This window comes from Amblyomma americanum, chromosome 5 (genome assembly GCF_052857255.1).
Source record: "Amblyomma americanum isolate KBUSLIRL-KWMA chromosome 5, ASM5285725v1, whole genome shotgun sequence".
Classification (NCBI taxonomy): domain Eukaryota; kingdom Metazoa; phylum Arthropoda; class Arachnida; order Ixodida; family Ixodidae; genus Amblyomma; species Amblyomma americanum.
In genome coordinates this window covers 50417720-50445665 of record NC_135501.1, presented here as the reverse complement: position 1 = coordinate 50445665, position 27946 = coordinate 50417720, and the positions used below count along the sequence as shown (strand labels likewise).

At 46.5% G+C, this 27946-nt stretch overlaps 1 protein-coding gene across 4 annotated transcripts in view; it reads right to left on the bottom strand.

The window, feature by feature from the left end:
* LOC144132422 (protein VAC14 homolog) overlaps positions 1-27946 on the bottom strand; it is a 109760-nt gene that overhangs the window by 67019 nt on the left and 14795 nt on the right. For all 4 annotated transcript variants that reach the window (XM_077664826.1, XM_077664825.1, XM_077664828.1 and 1 more), the window contains exons 5-10: positions 21407-21514; positions 20582-20691; positions 16398-16504; positions 10244-10408; positions 7919-8244; positions 289-354 (exon numbers count right to left, since the gene is read on the bottom strand). In XM_077664826.1, coding sequence (XP_077520952.1) covers positions 289-354; positions 7919-8244; positions 10244-10408; positions 16398-16504; positions 20582-20691; positions 21407-21514 — 882 coding nt within the window. The remainder of the gene's footprint in view (positions 1-288; positions 355-7918; positions 8245-10243; positions 10409-16397; positions 16505-20581; positions 20692-21406; positions 21515-27946) is intronic.

The following is a 27946-nucleotide window of genomic DNA, read 5'->3' as shown; positions in this document are numbered from 1 at the left end:
AACGAGCAATTGCACCTGTCACCAATGAGAGATTTTTTGCTAACTTCTCGACATGCGAATTCCATGTAAGGTGTGAAGAAAACGTTACTCCTAGTATGGTGTGTTCGTGAACAATTTCAGCTTCTTCACCACCACAAGTGATGTTTTTTTCTAGGCAAAAATTTTTGTTTCTTTCTGAGCGCAAAATTCTGAGTGCAAAATTTTTATTTGTATGCACGTGAAACATACATACAGCTCGCGCCCTTAGTGTGTTAAGTCGCCACACGGGACGACGTGACGCAAACCTACCTCATCTGATGGATCCGACAGCGTCTGCAGCAACTTTGGGAATATCTCCTCCACATGGACAAAGATCTGCAAAGAAAAAGAGGACACATGCCACGAAGGAGTAATAGGGCAAATGGCCTCAAAACAAGAAACTTACTTAATAAGAAACTTGAGCCGCATTAACTTACTTCACAAACGCTCTCATAAAGAAAACTCACAAAACAAGAATGCCAGTTTAAAAAAAAAAAGGCAACAATGCGATCACAGCAGCTGGAAGCTGCTATGCAAATGCCTCATCTCTTTTTGCTTATTTAGTGTACTAAAGTAAAAGCTCATTAAATCAGCCCTTTTTATTCGAAAACCTGGATAATTCAAACTGCCTGCATGGCCCCAGCGAAAGGCCATCTAAGTCCATGGCGTCACACGCTCGCTAACTCGGACGCTACAGCTCTGGCACTGGTTGATTTGAATGGGCTCCAGTAGGAAGGCTGTGTGTACGCCTGTATGCCCGGCAAAGCAGGCTATCATCCACATGACCCTTCTCAAACCTGATATCTATGCTGCAGAGTCGCTCGTGCACCTCTGACGTGCACACAGTGACAGGCGTAGCAACACACCTACGGCCTCGTCTTTAAGAACAGTCACGCCGTATGGTTTCAGTTTCACTTTTCTGAGCATCGTGCCAGGGCAAATCAGCCAACCGGCCGAGCTCAGTCGCATGCCGTTCGTGCGCTGATTGGTGCATCTCGCTAGTCTTTTCTATCCATATTCTTTCTCTTGACGCTGAGCGTTTCCGTCCACATGGTTGTTCCGTTCTTTCAGAGTGCAGAAAGTGTGCACTTGTCACATGCTGTTCGCACTTCATGCAGTGAAGCCGCCTAACACACTGATGCTTGTGAGGTGTGCAATGCAGCAGCGGTGGAGCTCCGCAGCTAAAATGGTCATTGCCGTGCTGTTCTCATCTCAAAAGCAAGCAACCGTTACTCTGTGTTTTGCGAAATAAATTTATCGTGATGCAAGCAGTTCCTGTTTGTTTTCAGAGGGCATTCGATAATTCTAACCTTTGAATAATTCAAACCTTTTATTCGGTCCCTTCAAGTTCCAATTAATGAGCATTCACTATATTAAATCCAGAAATGGATGGAATGAAACATAAAAAGTTTTGCACGTAGCGCAGTAGAATCTCAGTGATGCGAACACCTACATTACCAACGTTCCAGTCGCTGGCCACGCTGTACGCACTGCGAGAAGCATGCTATGGCTGCATGGCTATGACTATAATCCTTCAGCCGTAAAGAGATCTGCGTGAATGCATTTTTCATACTTCTGGAAACGAATTTTGTTCAAATGCAAAATACAAAATTTCAGATCACACAAATTTTTCGCGACCTCTTGAGATTCGCATCACTGCAATCCCACTGTATGACTTAGTAATTTCTGAAATTCATTATTCTCCATTTAAAATTTCTTTTGCAACTTGCAGACTGAGGTGAAATCACACATACGCAAGTAACAAGCAAGTTTTTGTGTGCCTCTACACAACTTTCAAAGAAGTTCTTTTTAAAACAGAAGAGCGCGCACTTTGACAGGGACACGAGGAAGACACGACACAGCCGAGCGCTGACTTGCAGCTCAGCTGACTTACAGCTGCAAGTCAGCGCTCATCTGTGTCGTGTCTTCCTCGTGTCCCTGTCAAAGTGTGCGCTGTCCTGTTTTAAAATGACTTACCAACTCGCCCAAGCATCCGTTCTAACGAATTTCAAAAAAGATTTGTTGCGCTGTGAAGATCACAGTGGCGACCTTCTTTGTTTTTAATACAAATTAAATTACAGACTCGAGCACCCAGAACCAGGTCGAGCAGTCAGCATCTGACATGGAAAGCCCTGGCAAAGCGAAGCATGGGCTAGCATGAGAAGAATCATTAGGTGCACAGACATACATACACAGCCGCTGACGCTACAGTATAATGTCGATAATATGATCACGGCTGATGCACATTTTGGAATGATGAAAATTTCATAAACATTTCTCAGTTGAAGAGCACTGTACAATGTGCAGAATTCGGGTGTTCCGAACACACCCCCACATCACTGTGGATGATACGTGCAGGAGAGCCGTGGCACCACCCTCAAGTCGCACCGTACGTATGGCAAGCAGTGAGCGGCAGTGAGCAGCAGTGCGCAGCCTGTGCATCCGACAATGTGAACAAAAGTCACATGGTACACAGTGCGAGCAGTCAATGGTGGCAAGCTGCTGTAAATAAACCCTGCCAGTCATAACCAGATATGCATTATGAAGCCCATTTTTTGCTTGTTTTTTGTATCATACTGCAGACTTTCAGACCATACAAACATTTTTCGTGGCCCCCATCAGCACACAGTCACACAGGCGAGCAAGCTTAAACAAACAAAACCCAAATGTTTCTCTGCAAGTTCTTGCTGCACACCTTTTGACACATGGAAGGCAATGCACTGTTCTAAATTTACCTAACAAGGCTGTGAACGGCATTGTTCTAAGTGCTTTTTAGTACCTTCCAAGTTTGTTTTTTTTCCAAACTTGTTACCAATACTAGTAAATTGCCCAAGACACAATATGTGTGCACTTTCAATGTTTGGCTTTGTTTTAATCTGTCTGCTCTTCCCATCAATAGCAATATACAGTGAAAGCTTGTTAACTCAAACTTCAAGGAACCAAATAAAATATCTGAATTATCCAAAAGTTCGAATTATTGAATGAGCCCAGGAAAACTTATAAAAAACCACTGCATCACGATAAATTTGTTTGGCAAAAAACTGGGCACTGGTTGCTTGCTTTTGAGAAGAGAATGGCGCAACAATGACCAATGGAACTCCACCGCTACTGCATCACACACCTCACAAGCAGGTGCGTAGTTCGTGAGGAGGCTTCACTGCACAAACTATGAACGGCATGTGATAAACATGCAACTTCACTGCACTGGAAGAATGAAAGGACCACGCAGATGGAAACGCTCAGCGGCGCCGAAGCAGCGAGAAAAAAATGCCAGACGATTTGGGTAATTAGGCCAAATGCAGATATGTCCACTAGCATGCGTTCTACTGCTGTGCTGCTCAGCTAGGTTAAGGTGGTTATTGGTATTCCATCACTACAGCACAATGAATGGCACATAGAAGAAGGACAGAGGCAGGGACACAACACAGCGCAACACAGCACTGTGTTGTGTCCCTGCCTCTGTCCTTCTTCTACGTCCCCTTCGTTTCGCTGTAGTGATGGCATATCGTAACCAACTCGCCCAACAACTTACCTTGGTTATTGGTGTGTGTGTTCTTTCATGCAAACTGAAAACAAGACTTCACAACACCTGCCGTAGCGCCTGCCTTGTGCCATTGTGCTATTATTGCTAACCTGCCCACCAACTACACCTTGGCAAGTAAGCCACCCAGTGGGCAGATGAGCAGTGATGCAGTGCCCCACGCTCTTGACTGGTTACCACCAGCTAAACCTTGGCAAGTAAGCCACCCACCCGGTGGGCAGGTGAGCAGTGGCACAGCACCCTATGTTCTTGACTGGTTACCACCACCTAAACCTTGGCAAGTAAGCCACCCGGTGGGCAGATGAGCAGTGGTGCAATGCCACAGGTTCTTGCCTGGTTGCCACCAGCTAAACCTTGGCATGTAAACCACCCGGTGGGCAGATGAGCAGTGGCGCAATGCCACAGGTTCTTGACTGGTTACCAACAGCTAAACCTTGGCACGTAAGCCACCCACCCGGTGGGCAGGTGAGCAGTGGCGCAGCACCCCACGTTCTTGACTGGTTACCACCACCTAAACCTTGGCAAGTAAGCCACCCGGTGGGCAGATGAGCAGTGGTGCAATGCCACAGGTTCTTGCCTGGTTGCCACCACCTAAACCTTGGCAAGTAAGCCACCCGGTTTCATTGATTACGAGAAAGCATTCGACTCAGTGGAAACCTCAGCAGTCATACAGGCATTGCGTAATCAGGGGGTAGAAGAGCCTTTTGTCAAAATACTGGAAGATATATATAGCAACTGCACAGCTAATATAGTCCTCCATAAAGTCAGCAATAAAATTACAATAAGGAAGGGCGTCAGGCAAGGAGACACGATCTCGCCAATGCTGTTCACCACATGTTTACAGGAGGTATTTCGAGGCCTGAATTGGGAACAGTTGGGAATAAGAATAAATGGAGAATACCTAAATAATATGCGATTTGCTGATGACATTGCCTTGCTGAGTCACTCAGGAGGTGATCTGCTAAGCATGATCAATGAGTTAGGCAGGCAGAGCAGATCGTTTGGTCTAAAAATAAACATACAGAAAACCAAGGTAATGTTCAACAGCCTAGCAAGGGAACAACAGTTCACAATTGGCAGCGAGAGCCTAGAAGTTGTGACGGAATACATCTATTTAGGGCAGGTAGTGACAGCTGATCCAGATCATGAGAGGGAGATAACTAGAAGGATAAGAATGGGGAGGAGCGCATATGGCAAAGTCTCGCAGATCATGAGTGGCAGTTTACCAATTTCCCTCAAGAGGAAAGTGTACAACAGCTTTATCTTACCGGTACTCACCTACGGGGCAGAAACGTGGAGGCTAACGAAAAGAGTTCAGTTTAAGTTAAGGACAACGCAGCGAGCCATGGAAAGAAAAATGATAGGTGTAATGTTAAAAGACCGGAAGCGAGCAGAGTGTGTGAGGGATGACATCCTAGTCGAAATCAAGAGAAAGAAATGGCCTTGGGCAGGGCATGTAATGCGAAGGCAAGATAACTGCTGGTCCTTAAGGGTAACGAAGTGGGTTCCAAGAGAAAGTAAGCGTAGCAGGGGGTGGCAGAAGTTTAGGTGGGCGGATGAGATTAAGAATTTTGCAGGCAAAGTGTGGATGCAGCTGGCAAAGGATAGGGTTAATTGGAGAGACATGGGAGAGGCCTTTGCCCTGCAGTGGGTGTAGTCAGGCTGATGATGATGATGAAACCTTGGCAAGTAAGCCACCCGGTGGGCAGATGAGCAGTGGCACAATGCCACAAGTTCTTGACTGGTTACCACCAGCTAAACCTTGGCAAGTAAGCCACCCACCCGGTGGGCAGTGGCGCAGCACCCCAAGTTCTTGACTGGTTACCACCACCTAAACCTTGGCAAGTAAGCCACCCGGTGGGCAGATGAGCAGTGGTGCAATGCCACAGGTTCTTGCCTGGTTGCCACCAGCTAAACCATGGCAGGTAAGCCACTCGGTGGCCAGATGAGCAGTGGCGCAATGCCACAGGTTCTTGACTGGTTACCACCAGCTAAACCTTGGCAAGTAAGCCACCCGGTGGGCAGATGAGCAGTGGCGCAATGCCACAGGTTCTTGACTGGTTGCCACCAGCTAAACCTTGGCAAGTAAGCCACCCTGCGGGCAGATCAGCAGTGGCGCAATGCCACAGGTTCTTTACTGGTTACAATCAGCTAAACCTTGGCAAGTAAGCCACCCACCCGGTGGGCAGGTGAGCAGTGGCACAGCACCCCACATTCTTGACTGGTTACCACCACCTAAACCTTGGCAAGTAAGCCACCCGGTGGGCAGATGAGCACTGGCACAATGCCACAGGTTCTTGACTGGTTACCACAAGCTAAACCTTGGCAAGTAAGCCACCCGGTGGGCAGGTGAGCAGTGGTGCAATGCCACAGGTTCTTGCCTGGTTGCCACCAGCTAAACCTTGGAGAGTAAGCCACCCGGTGGGCAGATGAGCAGTGGCGCAGTACCCTATGTTCTTGACTGGCTACCACCAGCTAAACCTTGGCATGTAAGCCACCCGGTCGGCAGGTGAGCAATGGCGCAGTGGCACAAGGCAGGTGCTATGGCAGGTGTTGCCATTGGTGGTCCTTGGGTTGTGACCCAGGTTGCTCTTTCCAAGCAGCATCCTACAATTACCGCTTGAACGTGTGTAAGGGCCGCACTTTTTTTTCCAGATTGGAGGGTCAATTTTCAGGGTGCGGCCTATACACACGATGCGGAAAAAAAATTTTTTTAAAGTGAAAACACACCAATCAGGGAATTAGTGGAATTTACTCTACACTCACTCGTTATTCGTAAATTCTTCCGAATCCGAGCTGGTGCTGTGCTCTGGTGCATGCTCATCCCTCAAGAAGTCGCGCAGCATGTCCGCTGTCAACGCATAGCCATTGTTCTGCACTTCCATCACATAGTACAGCAGTTCTTCCAGTTCGGGAAACTTGCATGCTTACATTGGAAAGTGCGCTTTTTGCAGCTTGTGTTCCTCAATGCATCCTTTTGGTTGCACCATCTTCAGATGCACTTCTCGGCACGTCGAATTTCCTGCCCCCCACATGCTTGCCATGTTCGAGAGCAAACTCCCAGCCATGTAGCTGTTAAGGTGTTTGCCCATCATGCTAAAACTGCAACGCTTGACCTTTGACTATAGTGTTCTACTTTGACAGCCACATAAAGCTAGAGCTGGTGACATTGGTGATGATATGAGTGGCGGGAGCTCGTGGGGAGAGAAAAAAGTTGACGATAATGATGACCCACGGCCTCGGACGCCATCCATGGGCAGCACCTGAAAGCTCCTGGCCGCCACAATCAAGCACACAGTTGTTCGCAGCCGGAGCTGATCATGCAGGCCACGGCGCGTGCATTCTGAAGGTTATTCCCACAGGGGTCGTGGAAAGTTGGGTGCTGCCCGTACACAGGCGTTTTTTTTCTTAATATTTCCTTCGGGAAAACAGAGTGCGGCCCACACACTCGTTTATACGGTAAATGGGCTGGCCCACCTGCCCACCAGCTGGTGGCAGCCTGCCACAAAACCAGCCTCAGAGAAACAGAAAGACAAACACACAACGCCCAAATGCAAGAAATGGCCACTATAAGTGCTAGCGCACTAAAACTATGGATAGAAAAGACTAGTGAGACGTGCCAGTCAGCATCCTAACAGCCCGCAGCTGAGCTCGGTTGGCTAGCTGATGTGGCCTGGCACGAAGGTAAGAAAAACGAAACCAAAACTATGTGGTCTGACTTCTTGAAGACAAGCCATCTGTCTGTCGCCACACCTGCTGTTGCGCACCTGTCAAAGTGCGCGAGCAACTTTGCAGTATGGAATTCAGGTTTGAGAGGGACTACTTGGATGATCACATGCTGCGCCAGGCATACCTGGACAGAGCCTCCCTTGGAGAGCCCATTCAAGTTAACCGGTGTGGGACCTGAACCATCCAAATTAGTGAGCATCCAATACTTACATAGGTATCATCCAGGCCTGCACCGGTATTCTGAATTATTTGGATTTTCAAACGGGGTTCGAATCTACGGGCTTTTACTTATTTAAAACGTAGCCATTGATAAGTTTACAATTACAATATTTGTAATTCATAAGCTACAACAGCTACAATAGGTACATATTTTTTTCAGGAATGAATAGCGTTGGCCTTCGCGTTATGGTGCGCCATAATCAACAACTGCTTAGGCAGCTGCAGGCTGATAAAAACATTAGCACCCAAACTGGCCTGCTCAATAGCAGCACAAGTTCTGGAAGTTTTTACTTTAATTTTAAGTTTATTTTTCACCATGCTAGTCTCGCAATGGCTAGTCTCTTCGCTGAAAACAACAGCTGTTCAGGGCCTTTATTTTTCTTCGACCTCACAGAGGACAACACCTCTCACCTTGTTTGGTATCTTGGTGAAGAGGTGCAGGAACCAGCGCAAGACGGCGATGCGCGTCTGCATCGACACGTGCATGAGCTGCCGCGTCAGCACGTTCACTAGTGGTGTCAGTTCAAGCTCGCCCGTTGCTGCAGGAGTGACCACCCCCGTGGTGCTGCCGTCATCATGTTCGAGGTCACCGCCGATCTTGTGCTGTACGCTGAGACCGCGCGCTGTGGGTGATCCACTTTCGCTGGTGGCCGCAGAAGAGCCGTGGGGCCGGTCATCCTCCTCAGTGACCAGCTGCATGAGCCTCGTGTTGACTGCCTTGGCTGTCTCGCGAATGTCTGCATGGAAGGAAGCCCTAAATGGTCGGATCGACTAGTTTGAACCAACAACCAAAGCTAAGAGTAGAAATCTGAGCTAGTTTGATAAAATTTATTTCTCTGAGAATAAAAAGCGCATGAAGGGGACGAGAGACATTGGGAAGAAGTAAAAAGGATGTGAACTGACTCACAACTGAAGAACTTTTTGATCAATTTCGAATGTGCACCTAAATCTTATTTACAGTACGCTACCATTAATTGAAACTTCAAGGAACCAGAGATTTTTGTTTGAATTATCAGAAGTGCACTTTAGTAGGATCCAAACTAAATGAAATTTGCTTTATGAATACCTATGCATACAAATAGTATTTTGGACCTATTTCTCGATGAAAATGTAGGTAAAAGCTCTAGCGAACATAAAATATTGGTGAAAGGCAGTGATATGTTTACTTAACCAGCCGTCTCCAACTAGTTGTATGGTTGAAAAAAAAGTAATAAAAATGCGCTGGTTTCCCAATAGAGTAAAATCATGCAAGTTGGAACTTCAAGTGACTGCAAAAACCTCCGAATCATCCGACAGTCGAATCATCGAATGGCTACAGAAAATTTTAAGAAAACCATTTCGCACCGCAGCAAACTTAATTGATGAAATATAAACAATGGCTGCCCACTTCTGAGTGAAAACTGCAGGGCAATAATGATCTTTCGCAATTCCGTCATCCTGTGCTGCATGCCCACTGCTGGGATTATCAAACCAGAGCTTTTCCAGAATTGTTAGGACCTTCTGCGGCCTCCTTCACAGGTGTGATGCAGTAGAGGTGGCGCTCACCACACAAACTATGAGCAGCTCATGATTGGCACAGATTTTCGGTGCACAGGAAGAACCACACGGACGGAAGCAAGGGGAACGCACATTTGCACCAGAATGGTGCGACACATAAAAAAAAAAATACCAGCGATGTGCCAACCAGTGCCGGAAATGACGTGCAGCTGGACTTGGTTAGCTGAAGCGCCACCGATATTCACAACTGTCGCAGGCTGGTAGCAGAGCTTATTAAACAAAATTTTGTGGCAGAGAGGTGCCTGCAATCGCTTGGAGTGCCGTTCGGACATTGACACGGCCTCCCCCTTCAGACCGCGGCTGAGTTACCCAATTGGAAGGTCCCAATTTTCAGCTCACATGGTGCCGCAAACCTGACATATCGGATATCGGTTGCCGTTCTTTCACGCGACAGGGAGCAAGACACAAAGTTGTAATCAACCGAATCTAAAAGAAATGGCGTACGAATTAAGCGGCTTTTAAAATGCAATGAAAATTAGTCAGCCAAGCAAAACTCTGAATTTTTGTTTGAATTACCCAAAGTATGAATTATTCAAGCTTGAGTTATCGCGAGTCTATACTGTAATATATTCAAGTTTGACTGTAATATACATTTGGATTGGTTCTACAGCTGCAAGTCAGCCATGTGTCCTATCTACTTCTTCCCGTTGTCTTTCGTCCCCTTGGGGCCATTTTTATTCCTTGAGAAACAAGTGTCGAAACCATCATCACCATCAGACTGAGGCCACAACCAGTGGTCTGCATCCTCATCTGGCACCGGATGTGACCCCCGGTGGTTTTCCATAGCTTGCCGCTTTGCCATGCCAAAGCACACTTCACAGCACCTCTGGTACAATCAGCATAAGACACGAGGATGCAGCCGCAAGCCTGAAGTGCTCTCAGTCTATAAAGGTCTCGCAAGTACCGCAGCATGGAGCCAACACCATTCGTGATCACTGCAAAAGTTTGCCTTAACTAAAGGACACGCAAAGTAGTTTGTCCAAAGCGCATTTTTTCCTTTTTACAGTGAGCCTATGGTAAACCACCCAAATGTCCTTGCACTGTTCCTCACATCCTGAAATTCGTCTTAGCATTTCGTCGAAACAGGAGTCTACTATTAAGAAAAATCAAAATTTTCGTCCCATGACCATTTCAACACCACCATAACCTTAAGGTTCCAGGGCTTCAAAAGGCACTCACCAGCAGCGTGTGCGTGCGATGGCGACTCGGGGCGGCGGGGGTCATCGTACGAGAGTGTGGGCAACACAGCTTCGAGGATTCCTGCTGCATGCGGAAGAAGCGTGCGCCCGGAGAGTGCCACGAACTCCCGCATCCAGCTGATGGCCGTGTACTGCACCAGCTCCTCTGCAACGCACGCAACAGCAACATGGCAGATGCCGACATGTTACACTAGGAAAAACATGCTCCAGAGATTCAACTGCATGCATGCACGCTACTTTTATTTCCTTTTAGAGTTCGCATTGATCCTGGGCATGGAGCACACATTGAGACCAAACAAAACCAAGCCAAACAGCCAGGCTGTTTTTTAGCTTAGTGACAAGGACCCTCTTATCGTTGTCACGCCTGCCATTAAGCACATTTAAGAGGTGTGTGGGCTACAATGCCCAATAAAATAAGTAGGATTTTTACTCGACCGCTTGCCCTGGTGTTACACCTTGGCTCAGCCCTTCGAGAGCGTCATGCCAAGTTCAGCAAGTGGGCTTTCCCGCATATCATGGTCGACCAAAACGAGGTGTAGGTGCTCACACCAGGAGAGTTACGAAGGTGACAGGACGAGTGCCATAAGTGTGGGTGTTAAGTATGTAACACATTTCGGAAGGATCAAAGAAAAAATAGCTCGGTTTATCGTTGTAATTGTTCAAAGAGGGCGGTCAGCCATCTTACGTGGGAAAGCCCACTTGACAACTTTCGCATGGAGTAAGCCTGGCAGCATCCGAATGTGATTGGTCCACACAATAAACGCTGGAGAAAGAAGCGAAGAGAACACATCTATGTTGTTTTTCCTAGCATTTAGACTCGATCGTTGAAAAATTTGGTCCGGTATTGCGGTTTTGCCAAGGTTGAATTTATAAGTCGGTGCGGCATACGAACACTGGCGAATATACAAAAACTTTCGAATATTCGGAATTTCTCAAATACGAATATGAACCAAACACCAGATATAGTAGATACATATTCGAAATTTCAAATATTTGCACACCCCTAATGTAATGCAATATATGTCGATACAAATAAAATTACTACCACATTTTTTTGCATAATGAATACCCTCGCATAATTAACGCATCCCCCACTTCGGCTGTCAGAAAGTGCAATGGTTCCTTCTCTCGCACAATGAACACATTCCATTGTTTTCACACAGAGTCCGCTGCTGATAGTGAATGCTGTCAGGAACCCTCTTGTGACCACCCGAACAACTACACTGTACTATAAAGTGCCATCTGTTGTCGAATGTCAAGACCACAATATCTCACCCTACACGCTGAATGCACAGTATAAACATTGCACCGAGGATAGAAGAATACGAGAACCAGTAGAAACCACGGGTGGCCACAAAGGGTTAATCTTTTCTATCTGCCACAAAAAGGATCGTATCAAGAGCAATGTGGCAGATAGAAAAGATTAACCCTTTGTGGCCACCCGTGGTTTCTACTGGTTCTCGTATTCTTCTATCCTCGGTGCAATGTTTATACTGTGCATTCAGCGTGTAGGGTGAGATATTGTGGTCTTGACATTCGACAATAGATGGCACTTTATAGTACAGTGTAGTTCTTTTCTATCTGCCATAAAAAGGATCGTATCAAGAGCAACTTGTGGTTTATCTTCGCACTGAATGCTATAGGTTTTGCTAGAGTGACCTCTAGTTGTGCTCCCTTTATACAACACTGTGGGCCGTGACACCATTTATACGCGTCTGCTTAACACTAAAGTTGTGGGCTAAGCTCTCGAGCATGAAAACCATGCTGGAATGCTTTTTGTTTTATTTTGAACATATTTAAGCAGCATATTTTCCATCCCGTCTTTACCGTTTACATTTTTTCTAAATATTTTACCGTGTAATGACCCCACCCTCCAAATTTAGGACAGATTTTTCCGAAAAATATTGCATTCATTATGAGGGTAAACACAGTAAATTTACTGCACTTAGAATACTGCTACAAGCAGATGATAAAATGCTTACAAAGAAGGAAGACATAAATAAAAAGCAGACCGTGGATTTTAGGAGGTGGATAAACATTTAGGAGAATGCAAAAAAACTATTACACAAAAACTTCTCCCAAGTACTAGTTTCACACGACTGATCCTTGACTGAGCAAAATCAAAATCCGAAATTCAAAGTTGAAAACTGTTCAGTCAGTTATTAATGCCAAAGCATCACTAGGCTATGTGGGTGAAAAGGTGTCAAAAGGATGCAAGGCTGAATGGTGGGCCAGTTGGTAAGACATGTCGAAGAATAATTTTTACCAGCCGAAAAAAGACCAGAGACAAGAAGAGAACCTACACAGGACAAGGCTTGACCAAACTGTACTTGGGACCCTTGGACAGCAGCGCTTCGACGTTCTTTGGACACGCTGTGCAATCAATGCACGTCACAGGCGCTGGGTTCGGCAGTCTCTTCTTCTTTCTAGGTAGCCTCACGCGACATCGGTTCCAGCAGCACTCGGTGAGGCATACTACAAGCCGACACGAGTCCTGGTAGCCTCTCTCCTCAGTCCAGGCCGCAGTGTCAAAGGTTCTCCTCTTGTCGCTTGTCTTTTTTCGGCTGGTAACATTCTTTGAAAAGTGTCTGATGTCCACAAAATGTTGAAGCGAAATGTAGATATCCAGATCTGAGAGCTGATCTGAGAGCTACTGTGGGCTTTCCTTTCATCAAATACATTTCCTTTCCTGTGGAGATCTGAGAGACAAAAAACATTTCCTTTCCTCAAAACACATGCTTTCCCAGGATTGAGGTGTATTGAAAATTGGTTTATCCAAAAGGAAATGGCGCAGTATCTGTCTCACATATCCACCTACACCTGAACCCTCCCCATAAGGGAAGGGATAAAGGAGGGAGTGAAAGAAGAAAGGAAGAAAGAGGTGTGGAGGGTCAGCCACCAGGGTCGGTTCCAACCCAGGAACTCTGGATCTGTAGAGGAGCCAGTAGTGGAGCGCCCTATAGCCATTGAGCCACTGGGACAGCAGCTGGTGAGGTGTCCATGAGATGTCCAGATCAGAGCGCTCATCAAAAACCTTTCCTTTCCTCAAAACACATGCTTTCTGAGGGGTTGAGGTGTTCACCAAGCTGCCCATAGATCTCAGAGCTACTGCCCCCTTTTCTTTCCTCAAAAATGTTTCCTTTCCTCAAGTGCTTTTGGGGGTTGAGATGTCCATCAAGATGAGATCAGACAACTACTGTGCTCTTTCCTTTCCTTTCCTCAAAACACAAGCTTTGTTTGACACCAAATTTTCAAACAGCAAATTAAATTGGCATTTTGATACAATTGGAGTGCTTGCCAGTGTGCTTGAGAGCACATTAGCCTGTTCAGCTTCACTGCTACAGCTCCCCGTGTTATGGAAAACAAACAATGCCAAAAGCTGAACAGAGAGCTTCTGATACAGCCATTGCTCTAAAACGGGCTCTCAACATTTCAGGCCTCAAGGGGATACACGGGTCTTGAAATGATAATAAAAAAATGCAAAAATTTCAATTTCGCAAAAATGGCCTATTCGGGATCAACACACTCTAAAGTTCCTGCCTAAAAGATTAGCGGTGGTTTAGCTCTGGTTAAACCTGGAGTGACGCGATAGCTACATCGGGCCAAGTCGAACTTGGTCACGTGACCAACCACGTGACGAAGCATGTTATCAGCCACTGTTCCGCACCACCGGCAGCTGCTCCGCACCATGTGACCAACCACGTGACAGCGTGGCGGCACAGCCACAGGGTTGCATGTCGCCATGCTGAAGGCTTGAAATGCTACCGTAATGTAGCTATCGCTACAAAAGTTGCAAGGTCTAAATTCGACCTCCAACTAAAAAAATATCTATATATTTCGCATCTACGAAGCTGGGAAATTACGCTTTCGGAGCAAAATGCTGTGGTCGCTTGCCGTGTCCCCGATGGCCGCCATCTTGGTTTTGGTTGAAAGCTGTACCCCTCCCCCACTACCTGGTATTAGTACTCACTACCTCGAAATATTTTTGGAAGGCCCGCATTCCGCTGTTTTTTTGAGGCCTCTATAACTACCTCCAAATCTCCAAATGCTGGGGCAGGCACTTCAAATGGGATTTTCTCAACTTCCTTTCTTCTGCCAACATGACAAGCCTTATGGAAGTTTTTATTATGTTTTTATAGCGCAATTTCAAACAACCTTTACCGTTGAATTCAGAAAGAACTAAACTGTGCAGCTATCATGTTTTTGTTTGCCTGAGTCAAACATTTCAAATTTTGCAAACCATGTCGCCCAACTACACTTTGTAATTATGGTGCTTTAACAAAATTTAACATTTTTATAAGATGATGATGTACTTCAACAACAATATGATTACCATACCTCCAGATGGCAGGTCTTTGGCTACAGCCCCATTTCAATCAAAACCAAAAAATATAGCAAGACAGTGTCTTAATGGCCCGTAAGAATTTAAGTAAGGCTTCAGTTATTTTCCCATAATATGGGAACTAAGATATATTGAAACTAATTAATAAAACAAAGAAACACAAATACACACCTAATTTCATTATGATATCTTTAATAAAAACGTTCTCATTTCAAGACCCGTGTCTCCACTTAAAGGGCAGCTGAAGAGGTTTTAGAATTCAGCGAGTTTAAAGGAGCCGAATTTGTGAAACATGCAGTTAAAACCTGCGACATCGTTTCGACCTAGAATTTGAAATGGCGGCATAATCACTGAATAAAGCAGCATCGGCGTTCAGGCTTCTCTGCAGTGCACAGCGACGGGAAGAGGCCCCGATAATGATGTCACGTACGATGGCGCAACGTCTCCAGTGAAGAAACAGTTGTTTCATGGAAGAAAATTGACACCATCGAAGGTGAAGCTCACAAAGGACTGTTTGGCGGCATCGGACGATGCACAGCAGCATGCAGGCAAAGGCAGCGAACATTTGAAGTTTCGGCGACAATGATGTCACTACGAATTTCCTCGCACTTCCCCGATACAGTGAGCCTGCACATTGTCGCGGTTTCAATCAACGATTAAGTCACCATTTAAATGCTAGTGCAAAAATATTTTTCATGCTTTCCCTAGAAGCTCCGTAGGTTCGAATTCTTGAAAAACCTCGAATTCTCAGAAAACCAATTAAGCTTCCCTTTAAGGGACCACCAACGGCATTCAAAGGGCGTGGAGGAGCCCCGCTAGTCTTGGCTCGCATCCTTTCCTGCCTAACATGAACGCAAGAAGAGAGCACGCAGACACCTCAGAAGGTACCACCCAATCCCGATGATGTGAACACGGTTTATATGAATTTCAGTACATAACGAATTTGTAAAATTCTCCAGCCGGAGCACATTGTGTACACTCTGCTGCACCGCTACGAATCATACGAACTTGCGAGCCACCCTTGAGCACTAAGCGCTGCCTGTACATCGCCAACACCACGGTTGCTAGTTGTGCTGTACACACCGTGGGCAGTAGGCAGCAGCCATGCAGCCCCAAATAAATTCCAGCAGCAGTAAACCAATCTGCGTCAATGCATTTCCTATGCTTCTGCATATGGATTTCATATGTTTTGGTAGGTAAGAAATTTTGGATGGTATGAATTTTTTTGCGACCTCATGAGGTTTGTATCACCTACATTCTACTGCACCTTAATTTAACACAAAATGTCTGGCTGTACAAGGAAACACTCTGCCGTGAGAAATTATAAAAAGGATTGTCCCAAAACAAAAGTAGGTGAAAGGAAACGTAGGTGCTGAGGCATGCATGGACTTAGGTGCATAGGGGAACCAAGAAGCACTCCAAGGAACCTGAACATTTCACGGAACTCAGTCTGTTAACCCCTGCTTCAAAAAGTGAACGTGAGAAGTTTGGAAAGCTGCTACAACTATACCTTCTGCTTGACGGCCCCACTCCGGTTTGTTAATTGAACAGTTGGCTACAAGAGCTGACCACTGTAGCTTGAGAGAACTCCAAACGGATCATTTCCACAGTGGTGACAGGAAAAGATCCACAACCTAGTGGTCAGGTGTGGCATTGCATTAACGATGCACCAACAAAGAAAATAAACATCGCTACTTTACTATCGAGAGTCACGCAATATTTAACTCGCCAAAATTGTCCGACGGACATGCAAGCACCCATGCACCCTGGTAATCTCAAGACAATGGCTCACCGGAGGAATGTGAGTGAACAATGAGGTTCCGGATCATGGCGGCAAAGTCCACGCGGTCCGGGTGCTTCACTATGTTGCGCAGGAACTCACTCAGTGTCGTCTCGCACCTGTGGCACAAACAACATGATGGTGCCATGGGAGAAAGCCAGTCTGTCTGCTTGCCAAGTCTCCAGCATGATAACATGCGTCATCATCATCAGCCTGACCACGCCTACTGCAGGGCAAAGGCCTCTCCCATGTCTCTCCAATTAACCCTGTCCTTTGCCAATTGCAGCCACTGTATCCCTGCAAGCTCCTTAATCTCTTCCGCCCACCAAAATTTCTGCCGCCCCCTTCTATGCTTGCCTTCTCTTGGAATCCACTCTGTTACCCTCAAGGACCAGCGGTTATCTTGCCTTCGCATTACATGCCCTGACCAAGCCCATTTGTTCATCTTGATATCGACTAGGATGTCATTAACCCGCGTTTGTTCCCTCACCCACTCTGCCCACTTCCGGTCTCTTAACGTTGCACCTATCATTTTTCTTTCCATAGCCCGCTGTGTTGTCCTTAACTTAAGCTGAACCCTTCTCGATAGCCTCCATGTTTCTGCCCCGTAGGTGAGTACCGGTAAGATACAGCTGTTGTACACCTTTCTCTCGAGGGAAATTGGTAAACTGCCATTCATGATCTGATCATGATCTGAGAGAACCTGCCATATGCGCTCCACCCAGTTCTTATCCGTCTAGTGATTTCCCTCTGGTGATCCGAATCAGCGGTCACTACCTGCCCTAAGTAGACGTAATCTGTTACCACTTCCAGCATCTTCGTAGCAATTGGGAACTGCTGTTCCCTTGCGAGACTGTTGAACATGTTTGATTGTTTTACTTTTCGTTTGTTTTCTGCATGTTAATTTTTAGACCTACCGTTCTGCTCTGCCTGCCTAACTCATTGATCATGCTTTGCAATTCATGTCCTGAGTGACTCAGGAAGGCAATGTCATGAGCAAATCACAGATTGTTCAGGAATGCTCTATTAATTATTATTCCCAACTGTTCCCAATTCAGGCCTCTGAATACCTTTTGTTCACAGGCGATGAATAGCATTGGTGAGATCGTGTCTCCCTGCTTGACATCCTTCCTTATTGGAATCTTATGGCTGACTTAATGGAGGACTATGGTAGTATATGGATGAGACGCATATCAGTGGGCAACCCAGCACCATCTAGTATTAAAGGACTACAGACACCTAATTTCTTTGTATGTGTAATCCTTTAAAATGATGTGTTAAGCATTACAATACACCGATCACTGCGTGAAATTCACCTGCAACTGCTAAATAAATTATAATTGCATTTCTTCTCTCATGCTGTTTCGGTTTCATCAATTTGAACTATGGCTGTGACGTGAGTTGAACTTTAGGTCACGGGTTTGATCCCGGCCGCGGCGGTCGAATTTCGATGGAGGCAAAATTCTAGAGGCCCATGTGCTGTGCGATGTTAGTGCACATTAAAGAACCCCAGGTGGTCGAAATTTTTGGAGCCCTTCACTACGACGTCTCTCATAGCCTAAGTCGCTTTGGGACGCTAAACCCCCATAAACTAAACCAAACCTTTAGGTGGTGTGAGGCACAAAAGAATGCAATATAAACACTGATACGTAGTTTTAACTCACTACAGCCCGCTTCAAAAGCTAGGATTACAGCAAACGACGTATCAGCGGTTATATTGCCATTTTATTGTGCCTCACATGACCTTAAGTTCAACACATCACAGCCATCGTTTAGCTGATGAAACCGAAACCCAAAAAGCGTCAAGAAAAAATTCAATTGTTGATTAAATTGAACGCAGTTATCCGCGTATACCAAGGTCTGACTCATCATCTGAAAAAGAAAGAAAACACAGAAAACAAAAATTTGGTGCCTACAGTTGTTCAAGAAAATGAAACTTGGCTGCACATCAGCTCTCATATTTTCTGCACTTCGTAGGGCTCACTTGCCTAGAATGTTTAGTCTCTAATCTATCAAGGACCGACGTAGATCTAGTGTTTCAACACAAAACACCTATTGATGCATCCGCATACAACCTGGCAGTGTTCTCAGGCAGGCACTACCCCAGTGCTTTCCAATAAGAAAGGGAACAGCTAGTATGGTCAACAAAGTACAAGATTCTATCTCTCCTCTCAACACCTGCCAGGTTGCTTTTACGTTGAACAATAAAGCCCATAACACCACAAAACATACACTGAGGTCAAACTGTAGTTTACTGTAATGACTGATTACCGCATTGTGACGACAAAGATGACACCTTCACAGAAAACCGAACTTCATTAAAGGTGGAATATTAATATTAAACACTCAATTTTTTTCAGCAAAACGGAAAGCTTGCTGTATAAGGTGGCCAATTTCACAACAGTTCTGTTCGAAAGACTAGAAAATTTTTACCAAGAATTTTACTAGAAACCAATATATATATATCTCAGCTGCCATACGGCAATTAGCCATATTTAGCGTAGAGTAGCACACATTTTAGTTTCCACACCCAAAGCAGCTGCAGTGCAGTGATGTACGCATTATCGATGAAAACCTTAGTTGAACTTGGTTATCACTTCATCCAAGAAATCAAAAACATTGTGGCACCATCGGGTGACCGAAACTAAATGCGCAACATTGGCGATGCGAAGGAAGTGTTGCTTTTCACCCAAGAGCGCACTGCAGAGAACTTGAACTATAATAAAACATGACATACTATATCTCAAAGAAAAAAATTTATGTATGATTTACTAAGGTAAACGAAATGCGACGAAGTGCACTGGCACATTTGCACCTTCGTTGGCAGACTACACCAGCTACATCTGAAGCATAATGCGGTTTCCCACTGTCTGCTGCAATCAGAACACCTGACCAACTAGAACTGGTGTGACACAAATGTTCTTTCCTCTTAAGGGGGGAAGAGGGTCTTTAAAAAAAATTTTTGTTAATGAAGTCACAATAATGAAATCTTCAGGGAAAATGTATTTTTTTTTTTTGCGTGCTAATTCCAAATATGTCATTTAATTTTATATACAACAAATCCTTGTGCACTTATGCAATATGTTGTGTAATGCTTTTGTGGAGAGCTTTCAAGAAATTCTGCTGCAGGGAACTTGCTAGAATGCATGCCATTGGCTTGTCTTGACATCAAGCTATGCAATAAGGGTAAAATTATTATCCTATCTATCACAGAAGTCGAATTACAGGGTTTTGAACTTGCTACTTCACAAACGGGAAGAAAAATTTCTATTCCTTTTTTAAAGTGATGACTTCAAAATCCTATAACTCAACTTCTATGACAGGTAGGATGATAATTTTAGCTTTTTTGCATAGCTTAATGTCAAGAGGAACCAATGGCATGCATTCCAGCAAGTTCCCTAATTTCTTGAAAGCTCTCCACAAAAAGTTACATAACATATTGCATAAGTGCACAAGGATTTAATGTAGATAAAATTAAATGACATATTTGCAATCAGCACGCAAAAATACATGTTCCCTGAAGATCTCATAAGTCTGACTTCATTAATAAACATTATTTTTCTAAGACCAGCATCCCCCTTAACGTGATGCAGGTTTAAACTGGGGTGGCTCACACGTCCTCTTTAACTCTTAGCATGACGCATGTTTCCTCTATCCCATGAGCTGTAGCTATCGTGTAACCTGCTTCATCTTGGGAACAGCTAGTGTGACATGGTTTCCCTCTTTCCACACTGATGCAGCTGCCGTGAAACCGGTTTCCTCCTTTCCAACTGGCCACCCGTCATGGCAAGCAGGTAGCAACCACCAAGCTGTGGGCAGCCTACCATTCTCAGGTTTCAACCATAGGCAGTAAGGCTGTTTCACTCGCGAGGCAGCTAGTGCGCTAAAAAACAACTGTACATTTAAAAGAAATTGGCAATATACCCACAACAGCCAGCGTCTCTTTGCTGTTTATTATAAACAGCACACATGTGATTTCCACCGATTCTCAGATATATTTGAAATCATCCATATGAGTGCAAGTCCAAATAGGAAATCATGTGACCATGAATGCAGCCAGGCAATTTCATAACAAAATCCACTAGATGGCCGTCACCACCTGCATAGTTTTTGGTGCTATGCAACACTTAACACACACCAGAAGCAGTTACGAACTCCGGGATGCAAGGAAGAAAAGAAGAAAGTAGGGCACTTGCATCTTCTTCAACTCAACCGAGGGATCCTCGAGGATGTTGAAGAGCCCGTCGAGGATCTCGGGAAGGAAGATGAGCATGTCAATGTCGGGCACAGAGTTCATCACCGACACCTGGAAAGCAGCATGCAAAAAAGAGAAAAATTGGAGGGGACACTCAAGCTCCAACTTAAGGGTGCACTAAACAGGAATCTTAAATTATTTTTTACCGCGGAAACTCATTCTATGCACTCCGAGCATTATTAGAAACTACGAATTGTTACCATTTGCGGCTGATTTCCGTATTAAATCTAATTCAACGTCCTGGCTCCTGTCATTTTTTTTTTAACTCGCCTCCGAAAAGAGAAGTCAGCCAATGTGTTTTCTGACATGTAATATGGAGGGTTGGCTTACATTAAAGTCAACTTACAATCGCGTAAATACAGTACCGTAATGGTGCTTGTGGAGTTGCAAACGAGGGCTAAGTGACCTCTAATGCTATTGCGTTCGACTTCCCAAGGGTTAGTCAGGAGTTTGCAAATCTACCAGTCACTTGAGAGCCCAGAAGGCACTGACACAAAAAAGTTCTGCAAATCTACCAGTCACTTGAGAGCCCAGAAGGCACTGACACAAAAAAGTTCACAGGGACACTTAATTAAATTTTGTTGGCAATGCGACAGCGTAAGAGGCTGTTATGAATTAAGCGCAGTTCACACAACCCGACACAATAGCAAAAAGGCGGTAAAAACAAATGGACTGCACCTACCAAGTATATTATTAAGTGCCATGGCAGCCACGCACTTCAACTTTCCTTAGAGCAACTACACCAAAACCAATTTTCATGACTTACCCAGGAGACTACAAACGCCCGTGCAAAGTGGTTCTTGGTGTAGACCCGCTCGCGAAGCAGCGGCATGAAGGCCACCAGGTCAAAGGATGAGCTCTCCGTCACTATGTCCTGCGCAGAAGAGAAGGAACAGCAGCAGCAGGAGTCAGCTACACACAGGGCTCCAAGCACACACTACTCTCTAGTACTGTATGTAACAATATGTCACAACATACTCAGGTGCAAATTATTATTCAACAGGAGGCAAATGTTAAAATCTTCAGATTTTACTGAGGAGCAAGAACGCAAAAACTCCACACAAAAAATTCCACCCTCCCAGATCATTAATTATGAAGTTTCAAGTCGAGACTGAACACTGGCTTCGGGGCTGCAAGCAGACTTTCTTAACTCATAATAACTCATTATGAAAACATTTTATTGAAAATGTCGCGTGGCGCGTATCCCGAAGTCAACGCAGGCAGTGAGTCAATCTAGTCGCCAACAGCCATCTCATCCAGTTTTTTCCTTATTCTCAAACAATTTTGTAAACAAGCCCGTGCCTTTCTTTAAACTTTAAAGCGATGCAGCTGCCCTCTGGACACTCAAAAATGTTTTGATACCAAGAGAAAGTGCAGTGTCGTCGGCCTTCTCCCATAGCACCTTGCCGTCCAAGTGGACACCGGCTGTAGCCACCTCACGAAACCAAGTCAGTAGAACTTCTTCTAGCTTGACGTGTAGCACTCTTTGCTAGTTTGACGTTGATGCTGAAGTGCTGGGCATTGTTCAAAATGACGTCCCGCTGCCCAACAATAGTGTAGAGCATTGACGCCGCCAGTCCTAGCTTGTTCGCCAAGTCGAGACGTCTTTTTTCTTTTGGTTTCCATCAACCTTCTTCAAAATTTCTAGTTTCTTTTTGAAAGAAAGGGCCTTCCACTTCCGAGACATGCTGACATGCTGAATTTGAACAATCCAGTCTTCGATGTGCACTTAGCTAGCACCCTTGTCTGGTCAAGTTTAGGCAGGCGCAGAGTCGTCGTCACACAACACGAAATGCCCAACGCAGCAGCAAACGCAGCGGAGGCAGTGGGTGGGTGGCGCGACGGCAACAAGCTCCCACAGCTTGCAAGATGCCTTTTTCCCCAGGCCAATCACCAACTGAATGACATCACCGGCGTGACTCCCCTTGCTTGACGTGAAAAAGAACGGGAGGGCCCAGCAGCCAGTTCGGCCTGCGCTGCGGGACATTGCAGGGGGGGGGGGGGGGGACCAGCCGCATTTGCTCGCTCCCTTGCATAGGTGGCCATGCCGGTCATGCATTCATGTCATCTGCACAGGCTTGAGTAACTGTTCGTATAATCCCGAATCGTAACGTATCATCCCGAAATTTGGATCAACCTTAATTGTATCATCAAGATTCTACTGTACAAAGAAGAAAACATGCACCCAAAACTCAGATGTCTATGCTCTTTTAAGAGCATAATTCCTGGTTCTTTTCCTTTTTCCTGGTTTCCTGACACAGCAAGAAGGACAAGCAAATAGCGAAGGGGTGTGGCATCATTCACCGCACAAAGAATTTCTGGCGTCCTCTGAATGCCGCCACATAAACTAGTGCTTGTACAGTAAAACCTCGTTAATTCGAAATCACTTAATTCGAACTTCCAGTTAATTCGAACTGACGGCCGGGTCGCGGCAAAGCCCTGTGTATTTCAGTGGGTCAAAACTCCCGATAATTCGAATATGCCGGTATCCACGTCAATTAATTCGAACTGGGCGCCGATGGCTGGCATTGCTCCTCGCATATAGAAGTCACCTCGTAGCAAATACAATGCGCTGAAAATTTTAAAAAATGCAGAATGATGAGAAAAAAAATAAGCTAGCACGCATGTCAGCACGCACGAGGTGAGACGTGAATTTCGTTGCCCGAACCAACCCTCCGGTGCATGCCGTAGCAGGTTTTCGCTGCCGGAGCGTCGAAGCATTGGCTTGTCTATTTTTGGCTGACACGTGGCCACGCGGGTAGCCACCCTACCACGGGCGCCGCCTATGCTCCGGCCACGGTGGCTCCGGCGCAAGCCGTTGCAGCAGGTCAACTAAAGGACTACCTTGCCGATTACTCGCTCAGCGATGTGTTCAATGCAGATGAAACCGCGCTTTATTTTAAGTTGCTGCCGAACAAGACTGTCAGTTACAAAGGCGACACGTGTTCAGGCGGGAAGAGAAGCAAGGAAAGAGTGACGGTGTTGGTGTGCGCAAACGCGACTGGCACGGAACGGTGCCGCTTGCTAATTATAGGCAAAGCAGCGAAGCCTCGCTGCTTTAAAGGGCTAAAAACTCCCTGTTGATTACACTTTCAACAGAAAGTCGTGGATGACGCGAGCAATTTTCACGGATTGGCTGCGCACACTCGACAGGAAGTTCGCGGCACAGAACAGGAATGTTCTGTTGTTCGTTGACAACTGTTCAGCCCATTGCGACATCAGCGGACTGAAGGCGATCCGTCTGGCATTTCTGCCGAAAAACACTACGGCTGTGCTGCAGCCTATGGACCTTGGGGTTATTAAAAACCTCAAAACACTGTACAGGCGCCACCTCCTAGAGCGGATTCTTGTGTGTATGGACAGCGGCAAATCGTACGACGTCAATCTCCTCGGAGCCTGCCACATGCTGGCAACATCGTGGAATGCTGTCAAGGCGGACACAGTCGCGAACTGTTATCGAAAGTGCGGCTTCATTGAAGGCCCAGAAGCCTGCAGCACGGCAGAGCTGGATGCTCAGTGTGATGACTCCGTCGCGCTGCACCCTGCCTACGCTGCTTTATCGGAGGGTGTTGACTTCCAGAGCTTCGTAGACGTTGACAGCGGCGTGGAGACATCGGGGCCGTTAAGCGATGCCGAGATTATTGAAGCGGCCTGCGGTGACCAGATGCCGCACAACTCCGGCGCGGCGAGCACAGCTGACAGCGACGACGAGTCCGACGGAGGCGACGATCCATTGCCACCCCCGAGTGCATGTGAAACAGCGTCAGCACTCGATCTGGCTGCGCGCTACTTCTCCGCCGATAATTCGGACGCTGCGTTGGAGCTGTTGGGCAAGTTGCAGACGATGCTTGTCGAGTCACGGCAAAGAAAACGAAAACAAATGCGCATCACCGATTATTTTTCTCTTTGATATGCTTTGCCAATCTGCTGTTAATAAACATGTTTTTGAAGCATAGTGTCATATTTAATCATTAAGCTTGCTGCTTACGCGAATGCATTTTGATGTTAGCTCCAACCGCATAAACAAATTAACTTTATTTCCTTCGACATTCGGGCTCTATGATTTTAATTCGCGCAATCGCCCGCCGCAAATGTGTAGTAGCGCGTAGTAAGAGATAACGATCTCAGATATGCCTGTTTTAGCTTCGGCCCGTGCTGCCGGGCGTGATGGCCGCTTTTTTTAGCGCCCGCTCGTTAATTCAAACTCCGCTTAATTCGAACAATTTTCCGGTCCCCCTCGAGTTCGAATTAACGAGGTTTTACTGTACTACCATATACACCTCTGAGTGGACACGGTGCCACTCTGGTGTGCAGAAAACAGCACATTCACCAATAAAGTCAGCTGTGACTGGATGTCACATTACATGGGTGCCGTAACCATCAGTGCATTTTTTTTTTTTGTTGCTGAAAGTAATGCAGACGAATCACTCAAGCATACCTACAGCTAACAGAACTTGCTTTCAGCAGTGTGACTCAGCAAGCAGAAACAAACCAAGATGACCCTTTTTTGTTTGTGTGTGAAGCTGTTGAAACGGCTCGATTTCGTGACTAATAAATATGCTGTTTTTGTGCTTTGTGGTACTTTGTTTAATTAGAAGTTTTTCAATGTCCCTTTTAGCTTCATATTGTTACGCCGCAGAGTTCGAGGAAGAAGAGGAGAGAGGCGCGCGCAGTCTGATCTGGGCTCTGCGCCGTCGGTGACCAGCTTTCATCCACCGAGCTTTCACCTGTATTAAAGCCATTTCATTCGCTACATTTGGTGCTAGGTGCTGGGTAAATACGTCCTGGATTTGCCAGTACCTCGTCGCAGCCGCCGTGTAGCAGGTTTGCCACCTTTCTCGCCTTAACTGTTCCTCCCAATGCCTACCACGCAAGCGACGCAGACTCAGGTACAGCGACCTGACCAAGAGACGGCCTTGCTCCATCAGCGAGAGCCGCGTACGTTCCACGGTGAGACCGAAGAGGACGTTGAAGAATGGCTTCGGCATTATGAAAGGTGCAGCAAGTACAACCGTTGGGACTCTACTGCCCGCCTGTACAATGTCGTTTTCTTCCTTGCTGGCACGGCTCTGACTTGGTTTGACAACCACGAGGAAATTCTCACTACCTGGAGCCGATTTGTCAAAGAAATCAGTAAGTCCTTCGGAGACACTCTTGCGAAGAAGGAACGCGCTGAGCAGCAACTTTCTCAGAGAGCCCAACTGCCCAGCGAAACATGCACGCGGTACATCGAAGAAGTCTTGAAACTTTGCCGCACTGTCAACCGGCAAATGCTAGAAGATGATAAGGTCGGACACCTTCTCAAGGGGATTGCTGAGGACGTGTATCACTTCCTTATTTCACGCGACACCGTTGATACGGTTGCAGATGTCACAAAGCAGTGTCGTGCATTTGAGGCGCTTAAAGCATGCCGGATAGCGCCCGAATTCGGCTGCCTCTCGAATGTCACAACCGTCGCCAGCATCGACGTCCCGGCCCCGAAGGCATCGCTTCTATAGTCAGGAGGATCGTACGCGAGGAGTTGGCTGCTCAGCGGCCACGTACAAATTTTGATGTACAATACCAAGAGCCATCGAGGTCCGTGCCATCATGGGAACAGCCTACGCCATGGACTGCTGCCCCAAATGGCAACGGACCATGTTACACCACCGGCTCCGAGCGGACCCGGCAATCGACGTCGCACCCTTATTTCCAGCAGCGTCCGTCCCATCCTGGTGAAGTGCCTCGTGGTCCGCCCTGTCGCATGTCTGTCGCCTCTCCTCAACCTCCAACGGATCCTGCTATGAGCTACCAGAGGCGCCAGCCGCCCATATGTTACGGCTGTGGATGCAGCGGACACATCTCCCGCTTTTTCCCGCGTCGACAACTTTCTCGACCCCCTGCACAACGCACACCACGCTTCAGGAATGACGCCCAGTGGGCGCGGCCACCCGCTAGCCTCTATCGGCCTCCTTCTCCCCCCCAAGGTGCACGCAATGACTCCCCTGTCTTCGGTCGCAGTATCACTCCGCCACCGCAGTGGCAAGGCAGTTCACCATCCCCACGTCGCCGCTGCGTTTCTCCACCGCTGGGAAACTAGGTGGTGCGACCGATGGAGGTAAGGTCGCCAGACGGTCAATTTCGAGACTACCTCGTCCTATCATCATGTTAAAGAACAAAGTGTCAGTGTGTGTTGACAATGTTGAGACGGATGCTTTGGTTGATACTGGCGCCGCTGTGTCAGTTATGAGTCTTTCATTTAAGAACCGCCTTGGACACAGTTATGTTTGTGTGGGACAGAACTGGTACGTTTTGTGAAGTTGGGGGTGAAACTCTAGTTCCGGTTGGCCTGTGCTCAGCTTCAGTTGTACTAGGTGACGAGTGCTACAGAACAGAATTCGTTGTGCTGAGACGTACCACACATGACATTATTTTGGGTGTTGACTTTTTGCGCGAGTGTGGTGCAATGCTTGACTTTGGTAGCGGTGAGATTTCTTTGAAGTCGAACACTATTCCGGCATTAGTGGATAACCTGTCCCGTTATCATGAAGGAGTTCTCTCCCTGACAGAAGATGTGCTGCTGCCTCCGATGATGGCAACATTTGTGCCCGTGAAATCACCGGACCATTTCTTGGGAAGACACTCAATAGTCGTCGAGCCAGATGTTCAGAACGGGGCGAAGAAAAATGTGTTGGTGCCACGTGCCATCCTGGAGGCAGTGGGTGGTCATGCACACCTCTGGACTGTGAATGTGTCAGAAGAGCCTGCTCGTCTTCCTTCTGGTCTAGTACTCGCGAGATTTGAGAACCATGTGACCCCCACCAATGAAACTATTTCTCATTGCAGCGGCGCCGCGCAAGCAAAGTCTGAATATGGTGCTGCGCTTGAGTGCATGGTCAACAAATCGCTCCCGTCTAGTGAACGCAATACCCTGAAAGTCATTTTAACGGCTCATATTCAAGTATTCGACTTTGCCTCCAACGGATCTGGTAGCCATTTCCCTGCCTCTCGACTGCAGCATAAAATTGACACTGGAAGCGCACCCCCTATTCGCCAGAAACCTTATAAGCTATCTCCGGATGAGCGCAAGTTAATTCAAGAACAGGTGGACGACATGCTGCAGAAAGGAGTTATCCGCGAGTCTTTTAGTCCGTGGGCCGCACCTGTGATCCTAGTCCGGAAAAAAGACAATTCTTGGCGATTTTGCGTTGACTACCATCGTTTAAATGCGTTGACCAAGAAAGACGTGTACCCGCCACCTCGCATTGACGACGCCGTCAATTGTCTGCATTCCGCGTCATATTTCTCTTCCGTTGATTTGCGATCT